Genomic DNA, 22502 nt, shown 5'->3' with positions numbered 1-22502 from the left:
TTTTTTTTTATAATCAGTACTTATTTTTTTTAGTATTTATTAAAACAATTACAATTTAATAGTTTCAGCACTTATAATATTTAACACTTATAATTCAGTATCTATTTTTTTAGCACTTAATTTTTAATTTTATCAAATAACATCTTAGTTAACAGAAATGAGAAATATGTCTATTTAACCCCAATGTTTTAAGAAAAGTATAAATTTAACCTCAACGTATAAAATGGTACAAATTTAACTCTAATATTTCCAAGCAAGAGCAATTTTAGCATCAGGGGTATTCAAAATTGGTTGGGTTATTATAACCAACCAAATTTCAACCCATCCAATCTATGAAAGTGTAATACTCCAATTTATATATATATAAACTAATTGCTAAAATGAAATAGTTAGAAGGAGTTAAAGTTAAAATATAATTACTTTTGGGTAATTTTTAAAAGATATTACAAATATAGGACTAATATGTAAATTTGGCTTTTTTTAGAAAGAACCTGCGATGATCGCAGATCATCTTCTTCCCCAAAACATCCAAAGTTTCATTTTCATTCCTCACCGTTCATATACCTCATTCTTCCTCATTTCTTCACCGCTTTTGGCGTTCTTTATACCGAAACGAAGCTCTCAACTTCAGCTACAAGTTCATGTAAGTTTTATTGTGAGATTTTGAGGTTTTAAAAATCGTTTAGAGAGAGAAAATTCGTCACTTTTTCTATTCTCTCTATTTCTCAATCCTATGTTCATTATTTTGCAATTCTAACACCAAAAATGGACTCAGGGGGTCGATTTGCTTATCGGTACACAAGATTTTGATACATGCAAGGAGTTTTGAGGGGTAATCGGAGCTACACCGGAAAAAGTAAGAAATCTAACCAAAGTTTAATTTTCCGGTCGATTTTAGGTATTTTGAGAGTGATTCTAGACTACTGGAAACATAAGGAACAAAGTGGTATAATTAATTTCGTAAAACAATCAACTTTAATTTTTCCGATAGGCGGATCCCGAACACCGGTGATATTTTCCGGTGACATACGAAATAAGTGTAGAAAAATTATTTGGTTAAATTCAGAATGTTCTAAATATTATTTGGAGCAACATTAATTCTTGGACTTTGGCCAAATTCCTTACCGTTTAGTCTCTATAAATTACAAAATTATATAGTTGGGTGAAATTAAAGAAAATAAATTAAGTTGGGTTAAAAATGATTTTTGGATCCTTATTTAAATAAATTTCAGAATATATAATTTTAAAAATAAAGGTTGAAGGGAGATTGGACTAAGCATAATTAATTAATTATGCTCTTAAAATTATTAGTTAGTTAATTTGGTTGATATAGATATTATGAAAATGAATTATAAGTATATATGTTTATATGTTATTTGATTATGAGTAATTTTGGAAGTAAAGTATTGGAATTACTGACAGTTATGGAACTGTCGGATGATTGATGTCCAACCGGGTTGATAATTGCAGTCTATGGGTACCGGTTTGGACTTTGGATATTTTTGAATATAGAAGTGTATTTTATTGCAGGGTTGACCCTAGTTGTTACTAGGAGGATGTTCGTTTTATAGGGGAGACTCTGCCAAATTTTCGGTAGACAGTCCGTAAAACGAGACAAAATAAAATTTAATATTTCCCTAAATTTATATAAATTCTAAAAACAGTATTATCTCTTTTAGATACTCAACCAGTAGGAGGAGGAGCAGTACCTGAAAATTAGGACAGTCGGCTAGGAGCAATTTGTGAGTTAATTATATGTTGTGCATTTTTAATTTAGCATTTGCATTCATAATAAATGATTTCATGATATTTCAAGTAAAGTATTATTTTTACTTATAAAAGTGTCTTATTATTTATAATAATTTATACATAATTATTTGTGGATAAATACGTGTTATGGACATGCTTCCTGGTGAGCGGCATCAGGACCTTGTGCGCACAGGTTCTATCGGGTTATTGGATACTGATGATACTAATATTGTGAATGTTGTGATATATGGATAAGCTCGGTTAAGATATTCTCGGACTATATGATATGTGGATTTTGGATTTAAGTGAGGCTGGGTACGGAATCGGTTGAGTTATTCTCGGTCCTCCAGTTAACTGGGCGTGTGGTCGGTTGAGTTATTCTCGGTCCCCCAGTTATTGGATAAAAGTGATATAGTGATTATTGGTGGATTATTAGATTGGGTATTGAGGTTTAGGGTCCAATACACGTATTAAGCCACATATATATTTATTTATAAGACAATTTTATGAAAAGTATATTGTGTGATCACTTATATTATTATTATTATTATTATTATTGTGTGACATAATGTTAAATTACTCATGCATTGCATATAATTAATTCACTATGGGAGGTTTGACTCCTTTAATTTTTCAGGTGACTAGAAGTCTGTTGCAGCCTAATTTCTTTCTTCAGGCAGCACATCTATCATACTGTTGGCCCAAAATAAAATAAATTTTATTTTTATGTACATAGAAAGCTTATGTTTAATTTAGGGTATAGTTTCTATTTTTGTCTAGAAAATAATGAAAAATACACGTGTAAGCTAACCTTCAACCCATGAGAGAGTCCGGCACCACGCGGGGCGTGTCCTCAATACGCAGCGCGTAAACAAGGCGTCCGAAGAAATCAACGTCAAAAACTCAAACACGCAGCGCGTCCTTCACCTTACGCGGGGCGTAATTTCTCACGCGGGACGTATTTTCCAATACGACGTGCGTAAGACGCATTCGCGGAGCATGCCAAGATCAGAGGCTTGAAGACGCGGGGCGTATCTACAAGACGCGGGGCGTAATCCTTCACGCAGGACGCGGCACCAGAGACACCACGCGTGAAAACCATCAATGAAACGCACTAGGCCTAATGTCCGCCAACACGCAGGGCGTAGTAGAGCATACACGGGGCGTGTCGTCTCGTCCAGAAGCAGTTAACGGCAGTTTGAGGAGGTTAAGTTAGTTAATTAGAGTTAGTTGGGTTTGGTTAAGTTAGTTGGTGACTATTTACCAAAATATCACTGATTATTTACCAAAATACCACTGATTATTTACCAAAATGCCAATCTAAAAAACTATAAATAGACCCCCTCCCCTTCCTTATTTTTCACACTCAACACAAACACAATCCCCTTCCTAAGGTCCCTTTCAATGCTCTCTCTTTTTTAGTTCTTAGTTTCAAGTTCTTAGCTCCTAAGTTCTTTAAGTTCTTCAAGTTTTTCCTTTTGTTCTTCAGTTTTTCTTAGCTTCGATTCTCTTTTAAGCTTTCTTTAGTTCTAATTCAAGTTCCAATAGTCTTTCTTTCAAGTTTCTCAATTCAATTTAGCATTCTTAAGCTGTTACTCTGCTCAATTTTAAATTAAAATTTCATTTCCAAATCAATTTTCCAGATTCGTCCAATCGTTTTCAAAGCCAGATTCCGTCCATTTAACGTTATTTTTTGCCTTCGATCCCTTCGACAAAATTGTTCCTGACGTTTTGAATCTCAATCTAGCCTTTTTAATTTCCCAATTCTGTGCCCAGAAGCTATAGTTACACGCTGATCTTTGCACACCAAATTCTTTTAGCTATTCTGCCCAGATTTTTCCAGATTAGTCCAGTCATTTTCAATCCTCAATTACGTCTATTTAAAGTCCGTTTTAGCCTTCGATCTCTTATACAAAGTTGTTCCTGACATTCTGAAGTTCAAGTTACACTATTTACTCGTCCAATTCCGCGTTCTCAAACACCCAAACGAACCTCCTGAAGTTAAGGTCTAAATCTGCCCCATTTGCCTACCAACGTTTTGCCATTGCACCAAGCACATACTGTACGGGCCCGACCGATTGCAGCTCTCCAAGGACCTCACGCCGACGCCAAAATTCAACATCAATCCGAGATAGCTATTGTGGCTCCGAGTTTGTTGTTGAATTCCAATTTATTTTAATTGCATTTCAATTCCTTGTATTTGATTTGTTATTCCATTTCAATTGAATCAGCTATATGTTTAGTATAGAAGTTTTTCAATTGTAATTCATTTCCAATTTCATGTTTCAAACGCTTATTCAATCAATAAAATACCAATTTTTCACTAAATCTTGTGTCAATTTCGCACTTTAAATTCCTTTATTTTCTCGTCTTCAATTTACCCGCATTAGCTTAAATAAAACAATTTATCTAGCAAAGTTTCTATAACGGCGCTAGAGACCCAAGAGGGACTTTTTCAATCCTTGCGTCCCTCGCCAATCTCTTCGTTTAAGATTTCAAGTTTTGGCGCGCAATTACATAAACTTAATCGTCTTTAATATTTTGAGAAATAATTTCTCTGGCACGCCCGCACCCTAACCACACGTGACAAGGTTGAAATTAGCATATTCGCAAAATATCGCTAACACATACTATGTATGACTATTTAAGAATTATGTTAAATTTTATATTCTAGACCGCAGTACCAGGTTGAGGATTATGTGTGTGTTTATTTTTGAAGGTTTTAATATTAAATTATGCTAACACTATTGGTAAGGTTAATCTTATATTATATTAAGGCTTGCTACGGGTTCCGGTAGCTTCAGCTTATCCGTTCCCTAGCGCCGGTCACGGTCCGTGGGATGGGTCGTGACAAAGTTGGTATGACCTAGGATGATAGAAAATCTGGATACTACGGAAATAGGTTTCGAATTCGTCTTCGACAGTCTTCTTTTAGTTAGATTCAGCATACCGTAAGAGTCTTGTTATTTGCTAATACCTTTTATTTGTCCACATGATGAGGCAATCAATATCTAAAATAGTTTAAAACAAACTAGTAAATGAGTCAATGATACGTGATCTTGATGATGAGATTTTTGTTCGTAAAAAAAAAGAGAAAAAAAGAAAAGAAAAGAAAAGTAATGATCTATCATCCCAACTACCTCCTTAGAGAAGAAAATGCAAATTTAGAAGTTAAACGAACTAGAGGACTAAATAAGTGGAATCTCATGTGACCCAACAAGTTCGGCAAGAAGAAATAATTTTCTCTAGAAATGTAGACGATTTAAAATTCAATCAATTATTTTTCATTGTCCTCCATCTGTTCTATTAGTATTTCTCTTCAAACTTCGGCCTACCAAACTGCTATTATATTTTCTTATGAATTGTGACTTTAATGCCTTATATTAAAGTTTATCTCATTTTGTCCTCAATTCCTAAGTGCGAGACATATATCCATAATTTGGTTCGTTTTCTCACATGTCTCTAACGAACCTAGAACCTATTTTCTATTGATCGTCTACTAACCTTCGTACCACACATACAACTATTCACCTCAACTCAATTTGTACAAATTTTGATAAGATGATAGCAGATTGGTGGAAGTTTTTGCGGTTTATGTTAGTTGAAAGGTGTTTTTAGAATGATACATACTATGTATGATGGTGTCACAGATTACCTTATGGACTAGCTAATTAAGTAGAGAAAAATGCAACAGCTATCTTACAATCCATATGGAAGAATGTTCTTTGAAGGGTGATATATAAGTATGGTTCAAGGATAATATCTAAACTTAAATGGAAAGTATGATGTGGGATAAATTTAAGAAACTATTTAATGAAGAGTTCGCTATAATGAAGAACAAAAAGAAGGTCTGCAACCATAAGAAAAAGATAATAATATCCATGGCATAAATTATCATGGTCCTTATTATGTTACAACCAATGAGTTTTCCGTAAGAAGTGTGAGCATATATCAAATAATATTCGCAATAAGAATTTTAACTTCCTTTTTCAACGGTCTTCATCTAGTGCAGTAGGCCAAACTTCTTATTCAAATTGGGAATCTTTCTACATCATCTCAATTCCAAAATGTATGTGGGATGCATCAGGATCAACTGAGTGGTTTTGTTTGTAGAGACGAGACAGTTGGTAGAAATTCGTAGTCTGAACATGGACAAATTAGAGTGTAATTCAGTCTTACTCCATAAGATAATTAGACTTGAAATGTTTCGGGGGATGCTACAATATTTTTGGATCTTAGTGTTGCTCATTCTTTTATTGCTCGTTGTTTTCCTATAAGAATAAATATAACTCCAGAAAAGTTAAGGTACTCCCTATCTTTACTACTCCACTAGTAACTCATTAGAAACAGATCTTGTGTCCTCTTCTTATCTTATTACAGTGGAAGGAAGAGATATACTAGCAGATTTGATTCTGTTAGATGTGATTGATTTTGATGTCATCTTAGAAATGGATGGGTTATCTTAATATTTTGCCACTTTACATTGTCATGGGAAGGTGGTGAGATTTAACATACCGAGAAATGTTGAATTCGAATTCAAAGACAATAAAGATACTTCCTCTTCGATTTTGATATCAGCCATAACAACTAGAAAGTTATTTCATAGTTGGTGTTAATGATATTTGGCCTTAGTCAATGATACAATGGTAGATGAGGGTAAAGTATAGAATGTTCCTTTTGTTAATGAATTTCCAGATGTTTTTCCTGAGGAATTACCAGGGTTACCTCTTGAAAGATAAATTGAGCATTGTATCGACTTAGTTCCTGGTACTACCCCAATATCCATGCCACCTTATAGAATGGCGCCGACAAAATTGAAAGAATTGAAGGAACAGTTGCAAGATTTAATTGATAAAGGCTTCATTCGACCTAGTGTGTCTCCTTGGGGTGCTCCAGTGTTGTTTGTTAAGAAGAAAGATGGATCACTTCGGCTTTGCATTGATTATAGACAGTTGAATAAGGTGACAATCCGTAACAAATACCCTCTTCCTCGAATTGATGATTTATTTGATCAGTTGCAAGGTGCGTGTCACTTCTCTAAAATTGATTTGCGATCATGAGTTGAGAATCAGGAGCGAAGATATACCCAAGACAACTATCATAACACGATAGGGCCATTATGAAGTTTTGGTGATGTCGTTTGGCTTAACCGATGCACCAACATCATTTATCATTCTAATGAATATGGTGTTTAGGCCATTCTTAGACTATTTTGTGATTTTATTCATTGATTATATTTTGATATATTCACTCAGCAATGTAGAACACGCATACCATTTGAGGATGATATTGCAGACTTTGAGAGAACAACTTTATGCCAAGTTCACTAAATGTGAATTCTGAATGGAAAGTCTGTCTTTCTTAGAACATGTGTTGTCCAAATATGAAATACAAGTATATTACAAAAAGGTAGAAGTAATCACTAATTGGAAGAGACCTATACCACTTTGACCGAATTTGTAGTTTTCTGGGTTTAGCCGGCTATTATAGGAGATTTGTTCAAGATTTTTCCAAGATAACAGTACCTTTAACTCGGCTAACTCAGAAAAATATTCCTTTTGTATGGTCAGACGCATGTGAGAACAATTTTCAAAAGCTAAAAGAATGTTTGACTTCAGCACCGGTACTCACTTTACCATCTGGATCAAGAGGATTCACTGTATATTGTGATGCTTCTAGAGTTGGCTTAGGCTGTGTTTTGATTCAAAATGGTAAGGTTTTAGCTTATGCTTCGAGACAATTAAAAGAACATGAACAAAATTGTCCAACTCACGACTTAGAGATGGCAGCAATAGTATTTGCACTAAAGATATGGAGACACTGTCTGTATGGAGAAGCTTGTGAAATTTACACTAATCACAAGAGTCTTAAATACATTTTTCAACAAAGGGATTTAAATTTGACGCAGAGACGTTGGATGGAACTTTTGAAGGATTGTGATTGTGCCATACTATATCACCTAGGTAAAGCTAATGTTGTGGTAGATGCTTTAAGCAGAAAATCTTCAGATAGTTTAGCTCATATTAGCTCAGAAAGAAGGCCTTTGATTAAAGAAGTGCACGATTTGTATGATTCTGGAGTGCAACTAGAGTTGAAGCATCATGGCACATTCTTGGCTCACTTTAAGGTTAGATCGGTATTATTTGATAGAATCAAGGCAGCTCAATCAAGAGATCCTCAGTTGTGTAAGATTGTAGATGAATTGAATGATGGTGAGGCTCGAGATTTTAGAATTGATGATGGTGGATGTCTACAACATGGAGACCGATTTTGTGTTCCCAATGTAGATGATTTGAGGAAAGAGATCATGGAAGAAGCACACTTTGCAGCTTATAATGTGCATCCAGGCTCTACAAAGATGTATCAAGATCTTAAGAAGCTGTATTGGTGGAATGGTATGAAGCGAGATGTATCAGAGTTTGTATCTCGATGTTTGACTTGTCAACAAGTGAAACTCGAACATCAGAAGCCTTCGGGATTATTACAACATTTGCCTATTCCAAAATGAAAATGAGAGCGAGTAACCATGGATTTTGTAGTTGGATTGCCCCGTGCTTTAACCGGATATAATTCTATTTGGATCATAGTTGATAGATTAACCAAGGCAGCGCATTTTCTTCCAGTAAAGACAATATATTCAGTGGCAAAATTGGCACAGTTGTACGTGGATAAAAATTGTTTGCCTACATGGAGTACCAGTGACTATTGTATCAGATAGAGGCTCGGTATTTACTTCAAAGTTTTGGAAAAAACTCCAAAGTGCTTTGGGCACTAGGTTAAATTTTAGCACAACTTTTCATCCACAAGCAGATGGTTCATCTGAAAGAACAATCCAAACGTTGGAAGACATGTTGAGAATGTGTGTGTTAGACTTTGGTGGTCATTTGGATACATATTTACCCCTAATTGAATTTGCATATAATAATAGCTACCACTCAAGCATTCAAATGGCTCTTTATGAAGCATTATATGGTAAAAAGTGTAGATCTCCTTTATGTTGGGAAGAAGTTAGTGAAAGGAAGCTTACTGGTCCCGAGATAATACAAATAACTTCTGAAAAGGTTCTCATCATTCGTCAAAGGTTACAAACTGCCTTTAGTAGGCAGAAAAGCTATGTGGATCCAAGGAGGAAGGACGTGGTATTCATGAAAGGGGATTATGTTTATCAAAGTGTCACCAATGAAAGGAATCACGAGATTTGAAAAGAAAGGAAAGTTGACACCTAAATATGTTGGACCGTTTGAGATTTTGAAGAAAATAAACGAAGTTGCATATCAACTAGCATTGCCTCCTCACTTATCACAAGTTCATCCTGTGTTCCATATATCAATGCTAAGGAAAATATGTTTATGATCCTTCTCATGTTCTTCATCCTCAAGTGATAGGAGTTAGTGAAGATTTACCTTATGAGGAGCAACCAGTGGCAATTGTGGATCGTCAAGTTTGCCAACTTCGGTCAAAAGTCATCCCAATGGTGAATGTGTTATGGAGTAATCGTTCCATGGAAGAGTGCACTCGGGAATCCGAATTGGAGATGAAGAGCAGTTATCTTTATCTATTTCTAACATGAGATTAGTCCTTCCAATTTAAATTCGAGGACGAATTTCTTTAAGGGGGGAAGAATTGTAATACCCCAATTTATATATATATAAACTAATTGCTAAAATGAAATAGTTAGAAGGAGTTAAAGTTAAAATATAATTACTTTTGAGCAATTTTTAAAAGATATTACAAATATAGGACTAATATGTAAATTTGGCTTTTTTTAGAAAGAACGTGCGATGATCGCAGATCATCTTCTTCCCCAAAACATCCAAAGTTTCATTTTCATTCCTCACCGTTCATATACCTCATTCTTTCTTATTTCTTCACCGTTTTTGGCGTTTTTTATACCGAAACGAAGCTCTCAACTCCAGCTACAAGTGCATGTAAGTTTTATTGTGAGATTTTGAGTTTTTAAAAATCGTTTAGAGAGAGAAAATTCGTCACTTTTGCTATTCTCTCTATTTCTCAATCCTATGTTCATTATTTTGCAATTCTAACACCAAAAATGGACTCAGGGGGTCGATTTAATTATAGGTACATAAGATTTTCATACATGCAAGGAGTTTTGAGGGGTAATCGGAGCTACACCGGAAAAAGTAAGAAATCTAACCAAAGTTTAATTTTCCGGTCGATTTTGGGTGTTTTGAGAGTGATTCTAGACTCCTGGAATCACAAGGAACAAAGTGGTATAATTAATTTCGTAAAACAATCAACTTAAATTTTTCCGATAGGCGGATCCCGAACACCGGTGATATTTTCCGGTGACATACGAAATAAGTGCAGAAAAATTATTTGTTTAAGTTCAGAATGTTCTAAATATTATTTGGAGCAACATTAATTCTTGGACTTTGGTCAAATTCCTTACCGTTTAGTCTCTATAAATTACAAAAGTATATAGTTGGGTGAAATTAAAGAAAATAAATTAAGTTGGGTTAAAAATGATTTTTGGATCCTTATTTAAATAAATTTCAGAATATATAATTTTAAAAATAAAGGTTGAAAGGAGATTGGACTAAGCATAATTAATTAATTATGCTCTTAAGATTATTAGTTAGTTAATTTGGTTGATATAGATATTATGAAAATGAATTATAAGTATATATGTTTATATGTTATTTGATTATGAGTAATTTTGGAAGTAAAGTATTGAAATTACTGGCAGTTATGGAACTGTCGGATGATTGATGTCCAACCGGGTTGATAATTGTAGTCTATGGGTACCGGTTTGGACTTTGGATATTTTTGAATATAGAAGTGTATTTTATTGCAGGGTTGACCCTAGTTGTTACTAGGAGGATGTTCGTTTTATAGGGGAGATTCTGCCAAATTTTCGGTAGACAGTCCGTAAAACGAGACAAAATAAATTTTAATATTTCCCTAAACTTATATAAATTCTAAAAATTAGGACAGTCGGCTAGGAGCAATTTGTGAGTTAATTATATGTTGTGCATTTTTAATTTAGCATTTGCATTCATAATAAATGATTTCATGATATTTCAAGTAAAGTATTATTTTTACTTATAAAAGTGTCTTATTATTTATAATAATTTATACGTAATTATTTGTGGATAAATACGTGTTATGGACATGCTTCCTGGTGAGCGGCATCAGGACCTTGTGCGCACATGTACTATCGGGTTATTGGATACTGATGATACTAATATTGTGAATGTTGTGATATATGGATAAGCTCGGTTGAGATATTCCCGGACTATATGATATGTGGATTTTGGATTTAAGTGAGGCTGGGTACGGAATCGGTTGAGTTATTCTCGGTCCTCCGGCTAACTGGGCGTGTGGTCGGTTGAGTTATTCTCGGTCCCCCAGTTATTGGATAAAAGTGATATAGTGATTATTGGTGGATTATTAGATTGGGCATTGAGGTTTATGGTCCAACACACGTATTAAGCCACATATATATTTATTTATAAGACAATTTTATGAAAAGCATATTGTGTGATCACTTATTATTATTATTATTATTATTATTATTATTGTGTGACATAATGTTAAATTACTCATGCATTGCGTATAATTAATTCACTATGGGAGGTTTGACTCCTTTAATTTTTCAGGTGACTAGAAGTCTGTTGCAGCCTAATTTCTTTTCTTCAGGCAGCACATCTATCATACTATGTATGACTATTTAAGAATTATGTTAAATTTTATATTCTAGACCGCAGTACCAGGTTGAGGATTATGTGTGTGTTTATTTTTGAAGGTTTTAATATTAAATTATGCTAAGACTATTGGTAAGGTTAATCTTATATTATATTAAGGCTTGCTACGGGTTTCGGTAGCTTCAGCTTACCCGTTCCCTAGCGCCGGTCACGGTCCGTGGGATGGGTCGTGACAGAAAGGTAGTGTTAAGTGGATTACAATGGGTTAGAAAGGTTGAATGTGTTATAAATTTTTATATTTGATGGTTTATCATAACTCATCTAATAACCCGTCTAATCCACTCAATCTATGTAATTATATATATATTCTCACTTTAATATTTATTTATCTCATTTAATTTTTTTAAAAATGTGGTTATTCATAATTTAATATTTTTTAATTGAAAAAATGAAAATTGTAAAACCGGAGAATTGAGAAAACAAACAAAAAAAATTATAAAATGGAAAAAACATACCTGAATTGGACATGACGTCCGAATCGGTGGTGAATCGGACGAGTCCACCGATTCTGGCAATATGGATAAAAGAACAACATTGGCCTAAATAAAAGGAGTTTTAAAGAAAACCATGAGACTCAATTAAAGACTCTATATATTCTATTATTTCGAATTTTTCTCTCTCTGTTTTTCTCCCTGTTTGAGGCGTTTAACCACTTAAGTCAACCTTAATTGGTTATAACTAACAAACTTAGTTATTAAAATTTTAACAAGACTATGTTGGTAACGTACTATATATAGTATAGACACAATTAAAGTTTAGAAGGTTCGATATAACATTTAAATGATAGTCAAGCTAGGACTTTCAAATTTTCAATAATGTAAGAGTAAAATTGATATTGCTTAGAATCGTTAGAATTTCGTATATTAGAATTAATCTAGACTTTTCTGTAAATTTTAGGGTCAAATTTAATTTGTATCTTATATTTTATTATTATTTGAGATTTTTGGTTCGATAAAGTAAAAAGAACATAAATATATCTTAAACCACATAATGTCAATTTAACTTTTTTTTTAATACTTAACCTACATTATTTGAGATTAAGAAAAAAAAGAAGAAGAAAGAAAATAGAAGAAAAATAGTAAAGAAAATAAAATAAGTTTCAACCCATATAACTCACCCAACCCATATAACCCACTATAATCCATCCAATCCATGAAATATAATCCATCCAATCCATGAAATAATATCCTTATATGGGTTGGTTAAAAATTCAATTATAACCCACCCAACTCAAATTTGAACACCCCTAAAATGAACACTAAAGCCCATACATAATTATCTCATAAAATAAGAGGTAAAATCCAATTTTGCCCTTATCGTTCTAATGTTTCCAAACAAGAACTTTTAAACCAACTGATTTGATTGTCATACTATATCCAAACGTCAATTATGTCTAAAATATTTACTATGTTAACACAGTTACAAACAACCTACCAACATGTCAACAACTAAATAATCAGAAAACATAACTGCTCAAGTTTCTAAAATATTTACTGTATTACTAACACGGTTATAAACAACCTGAAAAATACGTCTCAATTTACTAATAAATTTATTTAAAAAAGTGTAATGTGATAAAAAGGAAAAATGAAAATAGCTTGTATTAGCCATAAATTATACTAATATCAAAAATTTATACATAGAAAACTTGACCAACATTCAAGAGACTCTCATGAGGAACATTAAAAATAACACTGTTTTCCCTACAAATTTTTCTAAGAAATGCATAAATATAATCAACTGCTATCTTCTTATAAAACCTTGACTCCCTCCTTGCTCTTATTACAGTATTTCCTAGTATGTGCACTACTCCTGCATCCCTGCAATTATTCAAAAATTCCAACTCATCTACCTCCATCTGGCTGCTCGTCTGCCCCGACGATCCAATCGTCAGATTCCCATGTACTGGTGACTTCATCGGCACTATTGAATCCACCGATGATATTACAGAAGATGTTGTGTTTCCATTGATATCATCATTCAATAGGGCTTCTCTTGATCTTTGTGTTTGCTGACCATATAAGCTGTATTCGTCTGAGTCCGAACACCCGTCCATCATTGCCTCCAGGCGGACGAATAAGAAAAGGTTATCAAAGAGCTTTTTCTCAAACTCCTCATCTTTCTTGTGTAAGTCTTTATAGCCATACCTCGCAACACATCGGAACATGTGGAAGTTCTTTGGTCCAATTCGCTTTACCAAGAACCTCTCTTCTTCAGGAACCATGTAGACGGGAAGGTACTTCACGCAGACAAACACGACAACGGAATGGATAGCTGGTAGATTCGTGATGAAGTGTGAAAAGATGTGTGGGACTCCGCTGGCTAGCTCGGTGTACACTAGTCCGATTCCGGGAACTCTCACCAATCCTAAACTGGGGCCGAGTCCCACAATCCATGCCATAGAAACCTTGCTGTGCATCTCGAATTCATATCTTTTCACTGTACCGAAATGCCAAACGTACATGATAACAAGAAAAGCTCCAGCAATCACAAGGGGAACCCATCCGCCTTGATCGACCTTGAAGAGTACAGCTGAGAAGTACATGCATTCGACAACCAGCGATAAGCCTGTGAAAAGTAGGACGATAATCCAATGGCAACGCCACACCAAGATCATGATCAAAGACATAAGCAATGTGGTAACCAGCATCACAAGAACAACAGCTGTCCCTGTTGAGGCACAAAATTTCGCTCGATTCAGTAAAATGAATCAACATTATATTTGGACAACCGAAAAGCATATGAGAGAAGAATCAAAATGCAGGCAATGAAATAGACGAAAAGAACACTATGAAAAGACAATATTACTTCCATCATCAACTAAGTATGCTCCAAAATTAGACAAATTATCACTTAGGGCTGCTGAAATGTCTGAAGATATCAAACCAAACAAAATCATTACCATTGTAAATCAAGAGGAAATTAGGGAGCTAATTTGGTTTGTTTTCTCAATTATTCTTTTCTTTTCCTTTAAAAGTACAATTGGTGAGAGAGCCCTTTGAGGTTTTGTGAGTGGTGGATGTATGCTTCCATGGAAGAACCATCTTAATTTCCTATGATCTTATATCTCTTTCCCTTCCTTTATCCTTCTCACTATGAAATTATAACAAAAACTAATTCAGCAATAGGCAAAGAAACTTCATGTTGAATCTAGAAAATCCTAACCTTCTAGTCAAGCAAACACCACCGCGCAAAAGAATGGATTTGTTGCCTAAAAAGGTCAAAAGACCAAAAGCAGGCACCAAAGAAGACTCAAAAAACCTTACTGTGTTGGTCAATTTCCACAGACAAATTAGCATAAATTACACCCATGGCCCCTAAACTTTGCCCTTACTTTCTTTATGGCCTCTGAACTTCAAAACCGGACATAAAAGTCCCGGAAGTTTACCCTTTACTAACATAAAAGCCTCTTTTACCACTGACCAAGGTGACCTCTCCAATAATAGGTAACTCTCGATTGTAGAGCTAAGAAAATGATATTCTAAGCAACTTTAATTCTTGAATTTTTTGGTTTTGAGATCATTTAGGTGTTTTTTGGTTAGGAGGGAATGGAAATGGTTGTTTAGAATGATAGAGCTCTGAAAATAATGATTTGGAAAATAAAAAAAGGCGGTTCCGTGGAAAATGTGTACTAAACAACTTCAAACTTGGACTTTTCCATGTTGTAATCGGTCATTTTTTAATAGGTCAACGGTGAAAGGGTTTTATGTTAGTAAAAGGCAAAGTTCAGGGGCTCTTATGTCCGATTTTGAAGTTTAGGGGCCATAAAGAAAGTAAGCGAAAAGTTGAGGGGCCACGGGTGTAATTTACCCGAAAAATTCTATGGTGATTCCTAATCAAAGGAAATGACAACATTCTATAGCAACCAAAGCTTTCTATATTGCCATCTTTTTATTTCCTCACTACTAAGATTTCAAGTTAAGGTTTTTATTTCCTGAACAATCAATCTTTTTGCTCTCTCTACCTAAAATCATTATCTGGATCAGTCATTACCAACAACCAAAACAGAGTTGTTTTCCTCATTGTAATCTCCACAGTTTTTTTAAGAAGAGTAAGACAAAGTGCTAGAACGAGGTTCTTGAAATGCACATTTGAAGCCCACAATGATCAAGCTCATGGAAAAGAAACAGTGTACACATTGTACCATCTCATTATGCAATGTGTCCAACTATCTAACCCTTCCAATTCATTTCTGGCTCTCTAAAATTTTCAGCAAAATACACAAAGTTCAAATTAATTGAAATCTAATCCGGAAAGAATTGAGCTTGATGTAGACATGGTGAAATCCAAATCATTGAGATCACAGTATCTGATAATAGATGAGATCTCTCAAAAATAGTGTAAAAGACACACACAGACATTTGATATTTCTAAACTGTCGTATACGACAGGAAGCAACGGGGTCTATAATCTTGTTTCCTACTCCGAGTAGTATTGTCTTTCGGTTTTCTACTTGGATTTGGAATCGTGGGGACATAGTGGATTCGTGAGTTCCAAGTCGGATTAGCTTAGAATCGTGGGTACTATAAATACCCTATTATGTAAACCTAATTCGTAATCTGATTATCGCCTCCTAATAATACTATCATCCTTCTGCCCGTGGACTAGCCAACACAACGTTGGTGAACAACGTAAATCTGTGTTTTCGATTTCTGTTTAATTTATCTTTCGTTAATTCCGCACAACATAAACTAGCACAGATTTTTTTTATATGTCATCATAAATGAAACATGACTTCCTTTCCGTCCACACAGAAAGTAAACCAAAAATCAAGAGAAAGGAGAAAAAGCCGAGAGGAGAGCTTTAGGCTGAAAAAGGTTGAGCATATGTGGTTCATGCTTTAGAGCGGTTTATTGTTTTACCTTAAGAACTAAAATGGAAACATAAAGAGCTAGGTTGATGACTGTCACAATCAGCAGCAGCATTTCATCCATACGAAAAAGTAGGAATATATCTAACAAAAAGAAAAAAATAGGAATACAAACTAGTTATGACTCTTTTCATATGATTTCAGATATGCTAGAAGTTTGCTTTCTAAGGAGCTCAAGTGTTTCGGCCTTTGTCTATCGAAAACAGGTGGGAAAAGCAGTAGAACTCCTAAGCCCAGCACCCCGTGGCGCCTGGAGATTTCAGATTGCAGGGATCTTATACTAGATCAAAAAGAGGGTCCATAACAGTAACTTCTGGAAAAATCAATTTCGACCTATGTTTTAGGGGCTTATTTGTGCCTACAAATTCTATATGTTCATGCCTCTTAGCACTTAAGCTCACAGTTTGTTGTGCCTTTCCCTACCCTCTACAAAGTGAGCGCAATAACGTAAATAATGGATTGGAAAAAAGAAAAAGAAAGAAAAGAAAACAAAGCATGAAGATGGGATATAACCATACCATAAGCATTTCCAATTTGGCTTTGGTTCTTGAACCCAGCAGTCACACAAATGCAGAGAATCATAAGAATCCAGTTTATATCAGGAACATATATCTGACCAAGGAACTTCTTTGACGTATGCACAACTTTGACTCTCGGAAAACAACCATGTGCAAGAGCCTGTTTTATTATTGAAAATGTTGCAGATATGGTAGCCTGACTTGCAACTATAGCAGCTGCAGTTGCAACAACAAACACTGGCCAATATATGCTCCCTGCACAAACAAACAACAAATATTAAACAACAAGCAACACTTCCAATATTTCAAGAAATTTATGCAAATGGCAACATTATACTCGAGAATAGCTATGGTAAAAATAGTCACTATTTTAGGAATCCGTTTGGCTTATTAACGTGACAAGCATGAGCTGACGTTTCACTTCAGCCCAAACGGTCCTGGTTTCATTCAGGATAAGCCATGTAGCTGACTAGCATAAAAAACCACTTAAAGATCAATGAAGCCAGTCGGCGAAAGTAAAAATTAGTACATATATCTATGACCCAGGTTCCGTCAAATAACAGGACCGAACCTTCAACTAGACTAGACTCGGACTGAACCTTCAATGAAGCCAGTCCGGGAAAGTAAAAATTAGTACATATATCTATAGTGATGGATGCTAAAGATTCATCTATAAAGTCAAATATAAATATACACATAAAAGATCACTTTTTCACATATTAGAATAAACACATTAAATAAATTCAACAATTGAGGGCCATATTACTTTTGCCGGTGAAGTTGCTAAATCTAAAATTAGTGGTAATCAGAAATTACAGGCTTTCTCTTATTTTGCAGAAATAATATTATCATGATAATAACGAATGTTTTTAATCATGATGTAATCAAACCTGGAATGGACCGATAAAATGCATCGACCACATGCTCCTTGTTCTGCATAAGATAAGCAGCTTGACCAGAATATGCTAAAAGAAGACATGGAAATACAAGTGCTGTGAAAGCAATCTGTATTGCCGAAACTGGAAAATGAGCTAAATCAGCAAAAAGTGCCTCCGTACCTGTAATGATTGACATGTAGTAATTAGAATAATACCATATAATCTTGATGAACATTAGGCGTAAAAGCAAGAGAAAGATAGGCCTTGAAAAAGGCATAAAAAATAATTTGACAAATGAGTAATTACCCGTTATACTTAGCAAAACACCTCCGAGGGAGGTCCAACCAGTTTTACCTCCCCTTCTTAAATAGCGATACATATATATAGGTGAAAAGGCTTTGAGCACGCTGCTATCGTACTTCCAAATATTTAGCATACCGATTCCCCCAATTAAGAGAAACCAAAGCAGCACAATGGGCGCAAAGAGCCAGCCTACTCTATCGGTTCCATAGTGTTGCATGCTAAACAGACCTACTAATATTACAACAGCAACAACGATAACTACATCTGCACCGAAGAAAGAAGAACAAATTCAGTGGTTTAAAACTTAAGTTGGCTGCAGAAAGAGGTATCTGAAAAGAAAAGGTTCATCTTGAGAAGTAGAAAATTACCGTTACTCATTTCGGGGTGGTCTACCTTGATTCCCCCAGCAGCTGACAGAACTGTTGGAAATAGCATGGTCAAACATTTCCAATGGGAATTAGAAAAAAAAAAAAGTTGAGTAAATAGATACAGCATCATATCAGTAAAACTAAGGATGCTATAGACTAAAAAGTTACAAAATGTTCGCACATGACGATATGTATAAATCGCCAGCACAAGCCTCAAGCCAATTGGCTCAGTTGATATGTCAGCTGGTTTTTCCAAAAGTAACTAGATGTTCAAACAATTTTCCGTGACCAATTTTTAATGGCTATGTATCTGTGTGTTTCTGTGTCCTTTTATATAAATCCATTTCTGTGGTTCATTGTGTTTCGTATGGTTTATTTTGAAGCACTGAGCTGAAATGTATGAGAACACACTGTGCAACATCTGAAAAATGAAACCAGTCTTAGGTAGACTATAAGCCCCAATTGGATATCGGTTCATGTTTGAACAATTAGCTTTTATCACCGTACAAAGCATTAATCAACAATTACACAAACATACAGGAAAAGAATGATTTTATGATTTGAGCATGACGATACCAGATATAGCAGGAGTGAGAATTCCATCCCCGATCACCATACAAGTGCCAACAAGGACAAGAATAAGAAGCCAATTCTTTCTAGAAGGGTATCTCTCCAACCATCGCGTAGTTTTAGCAGAAAATGAATTTTCATGAAATGTAGAACGACTATACGTCGTCAATTCTTCATCCGTCCGGTGTTGATTTGGAATAGTTTTTACTTTTGCATGTCGACAAAGCAATGAATAAAGAGCGAATGTACCACCTGTTTGCAAACATGGATAAATTCAGCAATGAATTTGCAGAACTATAAGATGTTACAAATAAATAGGGCAACTAAAGAGAGCTTCAGTATCAAGATCAGTTTACCTTGACCATTATCATTTGCTTTACACACGATGAAGACGTACTTGAGTAATGGTACTAAAGTAAGAGAGTATATTATTAACGACAGAGCTCCGATAATATCCTCCGTGTCTTTGATGCCATGAGGAAATGTATTATAGAACACATACAATGGAGAAGTCCCCAAATCTCCATAAACCACACCAAGACTCTGGTATGCAAGCCGCAAAAGTAAAAGCAAGGAGAATTTCTGCAAAAATCAACATTTTATCAGAAGACTAAACTAAATTAACATAATTATAACTATTGAAACTAGGGCCTAACTCCACCCAATATCGCCTTTTCTAGCTAGTCGGTGTATGATGGTTTTAACACCACCTCATGCCTAGGACTAGAGATCAACAAATGATCCAGTATTGAACTAGGTAGCTCAAATACCATGTTTGAAATAATATCTAATTGAATTCACTAATTGTTAAGAATTGGATCGGTGTTGACGATAATAAACTTGATATGCGGAATACAAAATTAGACATGCAATCACATCCGCGGACAAAGAGGAGCACATAAAGCATTAAACAGTAAGAAAATCTCATCTTTTACCTAAGTCACTAACTTTTAAATCTCAAATCCCATGAAAAGTCTCAGAGCAAATAAAAAAACAAACAACCAGGACTAAAAGTATAATCCTTTCCAAGTAGGATTCACTTTTTCCTATTCTAATTAGAAAAATCAAACTAAGATTCTAACAAAATGACAACACTTATCTCAGATATAAGCAACACTTCAACTTAAAGTGAATAAACATTGCAGACCCAGATGAATAACAACACTTGAATAATAGGTTATTCATTGAGAAAAATGAATTCTATAAATACCTTTTCTCTATACATAGTTCTAAGGCGACCAGCCTCTTCATCCATAGGTTGATCAAGTTTCTGATCCAAATCCCACATACTTCCTTTGTTGGTGTCATTTTCATCCTCAATCTCTGCTCTCGAATTCATCTCCATACTTGATTCTGACTGAATTTCCTAAATCTACAACAAATGATTCTCTTTCTCCAGATTAAAAAACACAAAAAAATTCCACACAAAAACCTAATCAATATGAAATTTGAAGAACAGAAACCCCCAATTGAAATCTAACCATCAAAACAAACAAAGAATTGAAACCCACCACTAAAAACTAATCAAAAGTAAGAATCAGATCAAAAAATTACAGCTTTCTCAGTATCTGCTTCTAACCCCAAATTGTGATAAGCTGGGAATTGAAACCAAGAGAAAGCTGAGAAGATAGAAGAAAGAAGCAAATCTTACTTCAATTGAATGGGAAAAGAAGACAATTAGACAGCAACAGAGAGCAAATTGAGGAGATAACAACTCTAAGAAACAGAAAACCAAAAAAAGAAAAGAAAAGAAATTCGATTGAGAGAAGAGACAAAAGATATTTAGATTAATAAGTATAGTTTGTCACCTAAAATTCTCAGTGGGGTCAAATGAATAGCAGCCACAGGACCCAAAACCAGTTCATCATCAATAATGCAAAGAAAGAAAACAAGTCTGAGCTCTGAAGCACGTAGACAGAGGGAGGGAGAGAGGGAGAGAAATTAAATTAAAAGAGAGAGTCAAGTTTTTGTATTGTTTATGGTGGAGGTTGTGAAGGTCTATTTTGGTGTGTTATTTTATTACTAATATACAGAGAGAGAGAGAGAGAGAGGTTTCAGTTACAGTGAATGAGCAGACAAAAACTCTGTAAACTATATGCCAGTTTTGTGCACATGAGAGATAAGGGAGAGAGAGGTAGTTTGTTCGTTTGTGATGTCTTAAAGGTTAAAACTTTTTTATTTATTTCTTAATATCACGCCGTTATTTGCCGCAAGTCAATCTTTCTTGAAGTTTCAAAGATAAAAGCAGCATGAGCTTCTTCATATTCTTTTTTTATCTTGTATTAGATTTTTTATTTTCTTTTTTTGGTTACAAATTATTTATTTTCTAATTTGACGTATTAGATTTTCTAACAATTATAATTATATACATGAGATACAAGTCTAATTTTATAGTTGTTGAGTAGAACAAATTTAGTTTCATTTTAGGAGCAATTTTATATTTTGGTCATTTCTGTAAATAAAGGTCTAGCTCAACCCAAAACTATCTGAAAGGGTGATAATTGCCTCACATATTTAACGAGTCGTATAGTTTCATTATTTAGCAATATGAGATGTTTAACACGCCCTCTACGCTCAATTTATTTGGTGTGTGATGCTAATATCAACGGGAGCCGCAACATTGAACCATGGCTCTGATACCAAGTGAAGAGAGAATTTTGGGAAAAACTGATTCATTCTTATTGAATATAGCAAAGAAGATTACAATGTTTATATATACAAAATGAGTGAACAAATCTAAGTTGCTTTTTCGGAGACACAACGTTTTGGCGTGAGTGTCAGATTAGCTTTTTGGTGAAACTGTTTTTCCGCCAATGGCTTTTGATACAGATCGGATTTATCTGAAATAGTGACGTGTTAGTTTTAATCATAAACTAACAAAGAATACCAACTTCTCTAGCTAAACTAGAAGGAGTTAATCTCAATTCATGGACTAAATGCATAGGAATAGTGAAATCCTATTGTTGAAGATGAAAACCTTAACAAACTTCACAAGGAAGAAGATATGATATAGATTTGATAAAAGTTAACCTATTACAAAGAGAAAGAGATGAATTTATATCATCTCAAAAACCTAATTGCCAAATTACAAAAGGGTAAATTATCTAACTAATTAAAATACAAATCAAAAGGGTAAATTGGGTTAATGGTAAAGGGGTGGCAGGGTTGTAAATAAGGAGGGTTAGAGTTGTAAATAGGGAGTGGCAAAGGTGTAATTAAGGAGTGGTCCCAAGCATGAAGAACTTGGGGAGGAAGTATTCTTCAAGTGAGGTTACGCCCCGCGTAACCCTTCTCACGCCCCGCGTGAATGCATCTCTGAGCTTGAAGGTTCTCGAAGGTGGTCTTCACGCTCTGCGCCCTTCGGGATACGCCCCGCATATATGCCCTCCTGAAACTGGTTCTCCCTGAAGGCTTGATCCACACTCCACGTACTAGACAACACGTCCCGCGTGGACTGCCCAAGTGACCCCCTTCTTGCGTGGTTTCTTCCTTTCTCTCGGCTCCGGATTCACGCTCCGCAT

At 34.8% G+C, this 22502-nt stretch overlaps 1 protein-coding gene and 2 long non-coding RNA genes across 8 annotated transcripts; 2 read left to right on the top strand and 1 right to left on the bottom strand.

Moving 5' to 3' along the window:
- The first annotated feature begins 529 nt into the window (after positions 1–529).
- Positions 530–2504, top strand: LOC136205487 (uncharacterized). The gene is made up of 4 exons (XR_010675974.1): positions 530–643; positions 776–856; positions 1680–1742; positions 2387–2504. It is a non-coding gene; the product is annotated as an uncharacterized lncRNA (long non-coding RNA).
- Positions 2505–9556: 7052 nt separating this feature from the next.
- On the top strand, positions 9557–11737 carry LOC136205497 (uncharacterized). The gene is made up of 3 exons (XR_010675977.1): positions 9557–9677; positions 9810–9890; positions 11370–11737. It is a non-coding gene; the product is annotated as an uncharacterized lncRNA (long non-coding RNA).
- A 1323-nt stretch (positions 11738–13060) lies between these two features.
- On the bottom strand, positions 13061–21091 carry LOC136205294 (potassium transporter 11-like). Of its 6 annotated transcripts, XM_065995828.1 has the most exons (10): positions 20790–21091; positions 20536–20600; positions 20192–20353; positions 19338–19563; positions 18988–19233; positions 18412–18462; positions 18047–18307; positions 17753–17920; positions 16863–17117; positions 13061–14144 (listed from the first exon to the last, which is right to left on the bottom strand). In XM_065995828.1, the coding sequence occupies exons 3-10, from the start codon at positions 20324–20326 to the stop codon at positions 13108–13110; spliced, it is 2379 nt and encodes a 792-aa protein (XP_065851900.1). In that variant the 5' UTR covers positions 20327–20353; positions 20536–20600; positions 20790–21091; the 3' UTR covers positions 13061–13107. The 6 variants fall into 6 exon arrangements, with proteins under 6 accessions (XP_065851900.1, XP_065851896.1, XP_065851898.1 ...); XM_065995824.1 differs by having other exon boundaries at positions 20536–21091; XM_065995826.1 differs by lacking the exon at positions 20536–20600 and having other exon boundaries at positions 20633–21091.
- Between the last annotated feature and the right edge of the window lie 1411 nt (positions 21092–22502).

This window comes from Euphorbia lathyris, chromosome 9, assembly GCF_963576675.1.
Source record: "Euphorbia lathyris chromosome 9, ddEupLath1.1, whole genome shotgun sequence".
NCBI classification, from domain to species: domain Eukaryota; kingdom Viridiplantae; phylum Streptophyta; class Magnoliopsida; order Malpighiales; family Euphorbiaceae; genus Euphorbia; species Euphorbia lathyris.
This window is presented reverse-complemented; position numbering and strand designations above follow the sequence as displayed.

Bases quoted from the DNA above. Each gene is read 5' to 3' on its own strand.
- LOC136205294 (XM_065995824.1), bottom strand. From the start codon at position 20,326: ATGGAGATGAATTCGAGAGCAGAGATTGAGGATGAAAATGACACCAAC. The intron at 19,564-20,191 runs GTATTTATAGAA...TGATTTTTGCAG, and splicing joins GAACTATGTATAGAGAAAAG to AAATTCTCCTTGCTTTTACT. The intron at 18,308-18,411 runs GTAATTTTCTAC...TCTTCGGTGCAG, and splicing joins CCACCCCGAAATGAGTAACG to ATGTAGTTATCGTTGTTGCT.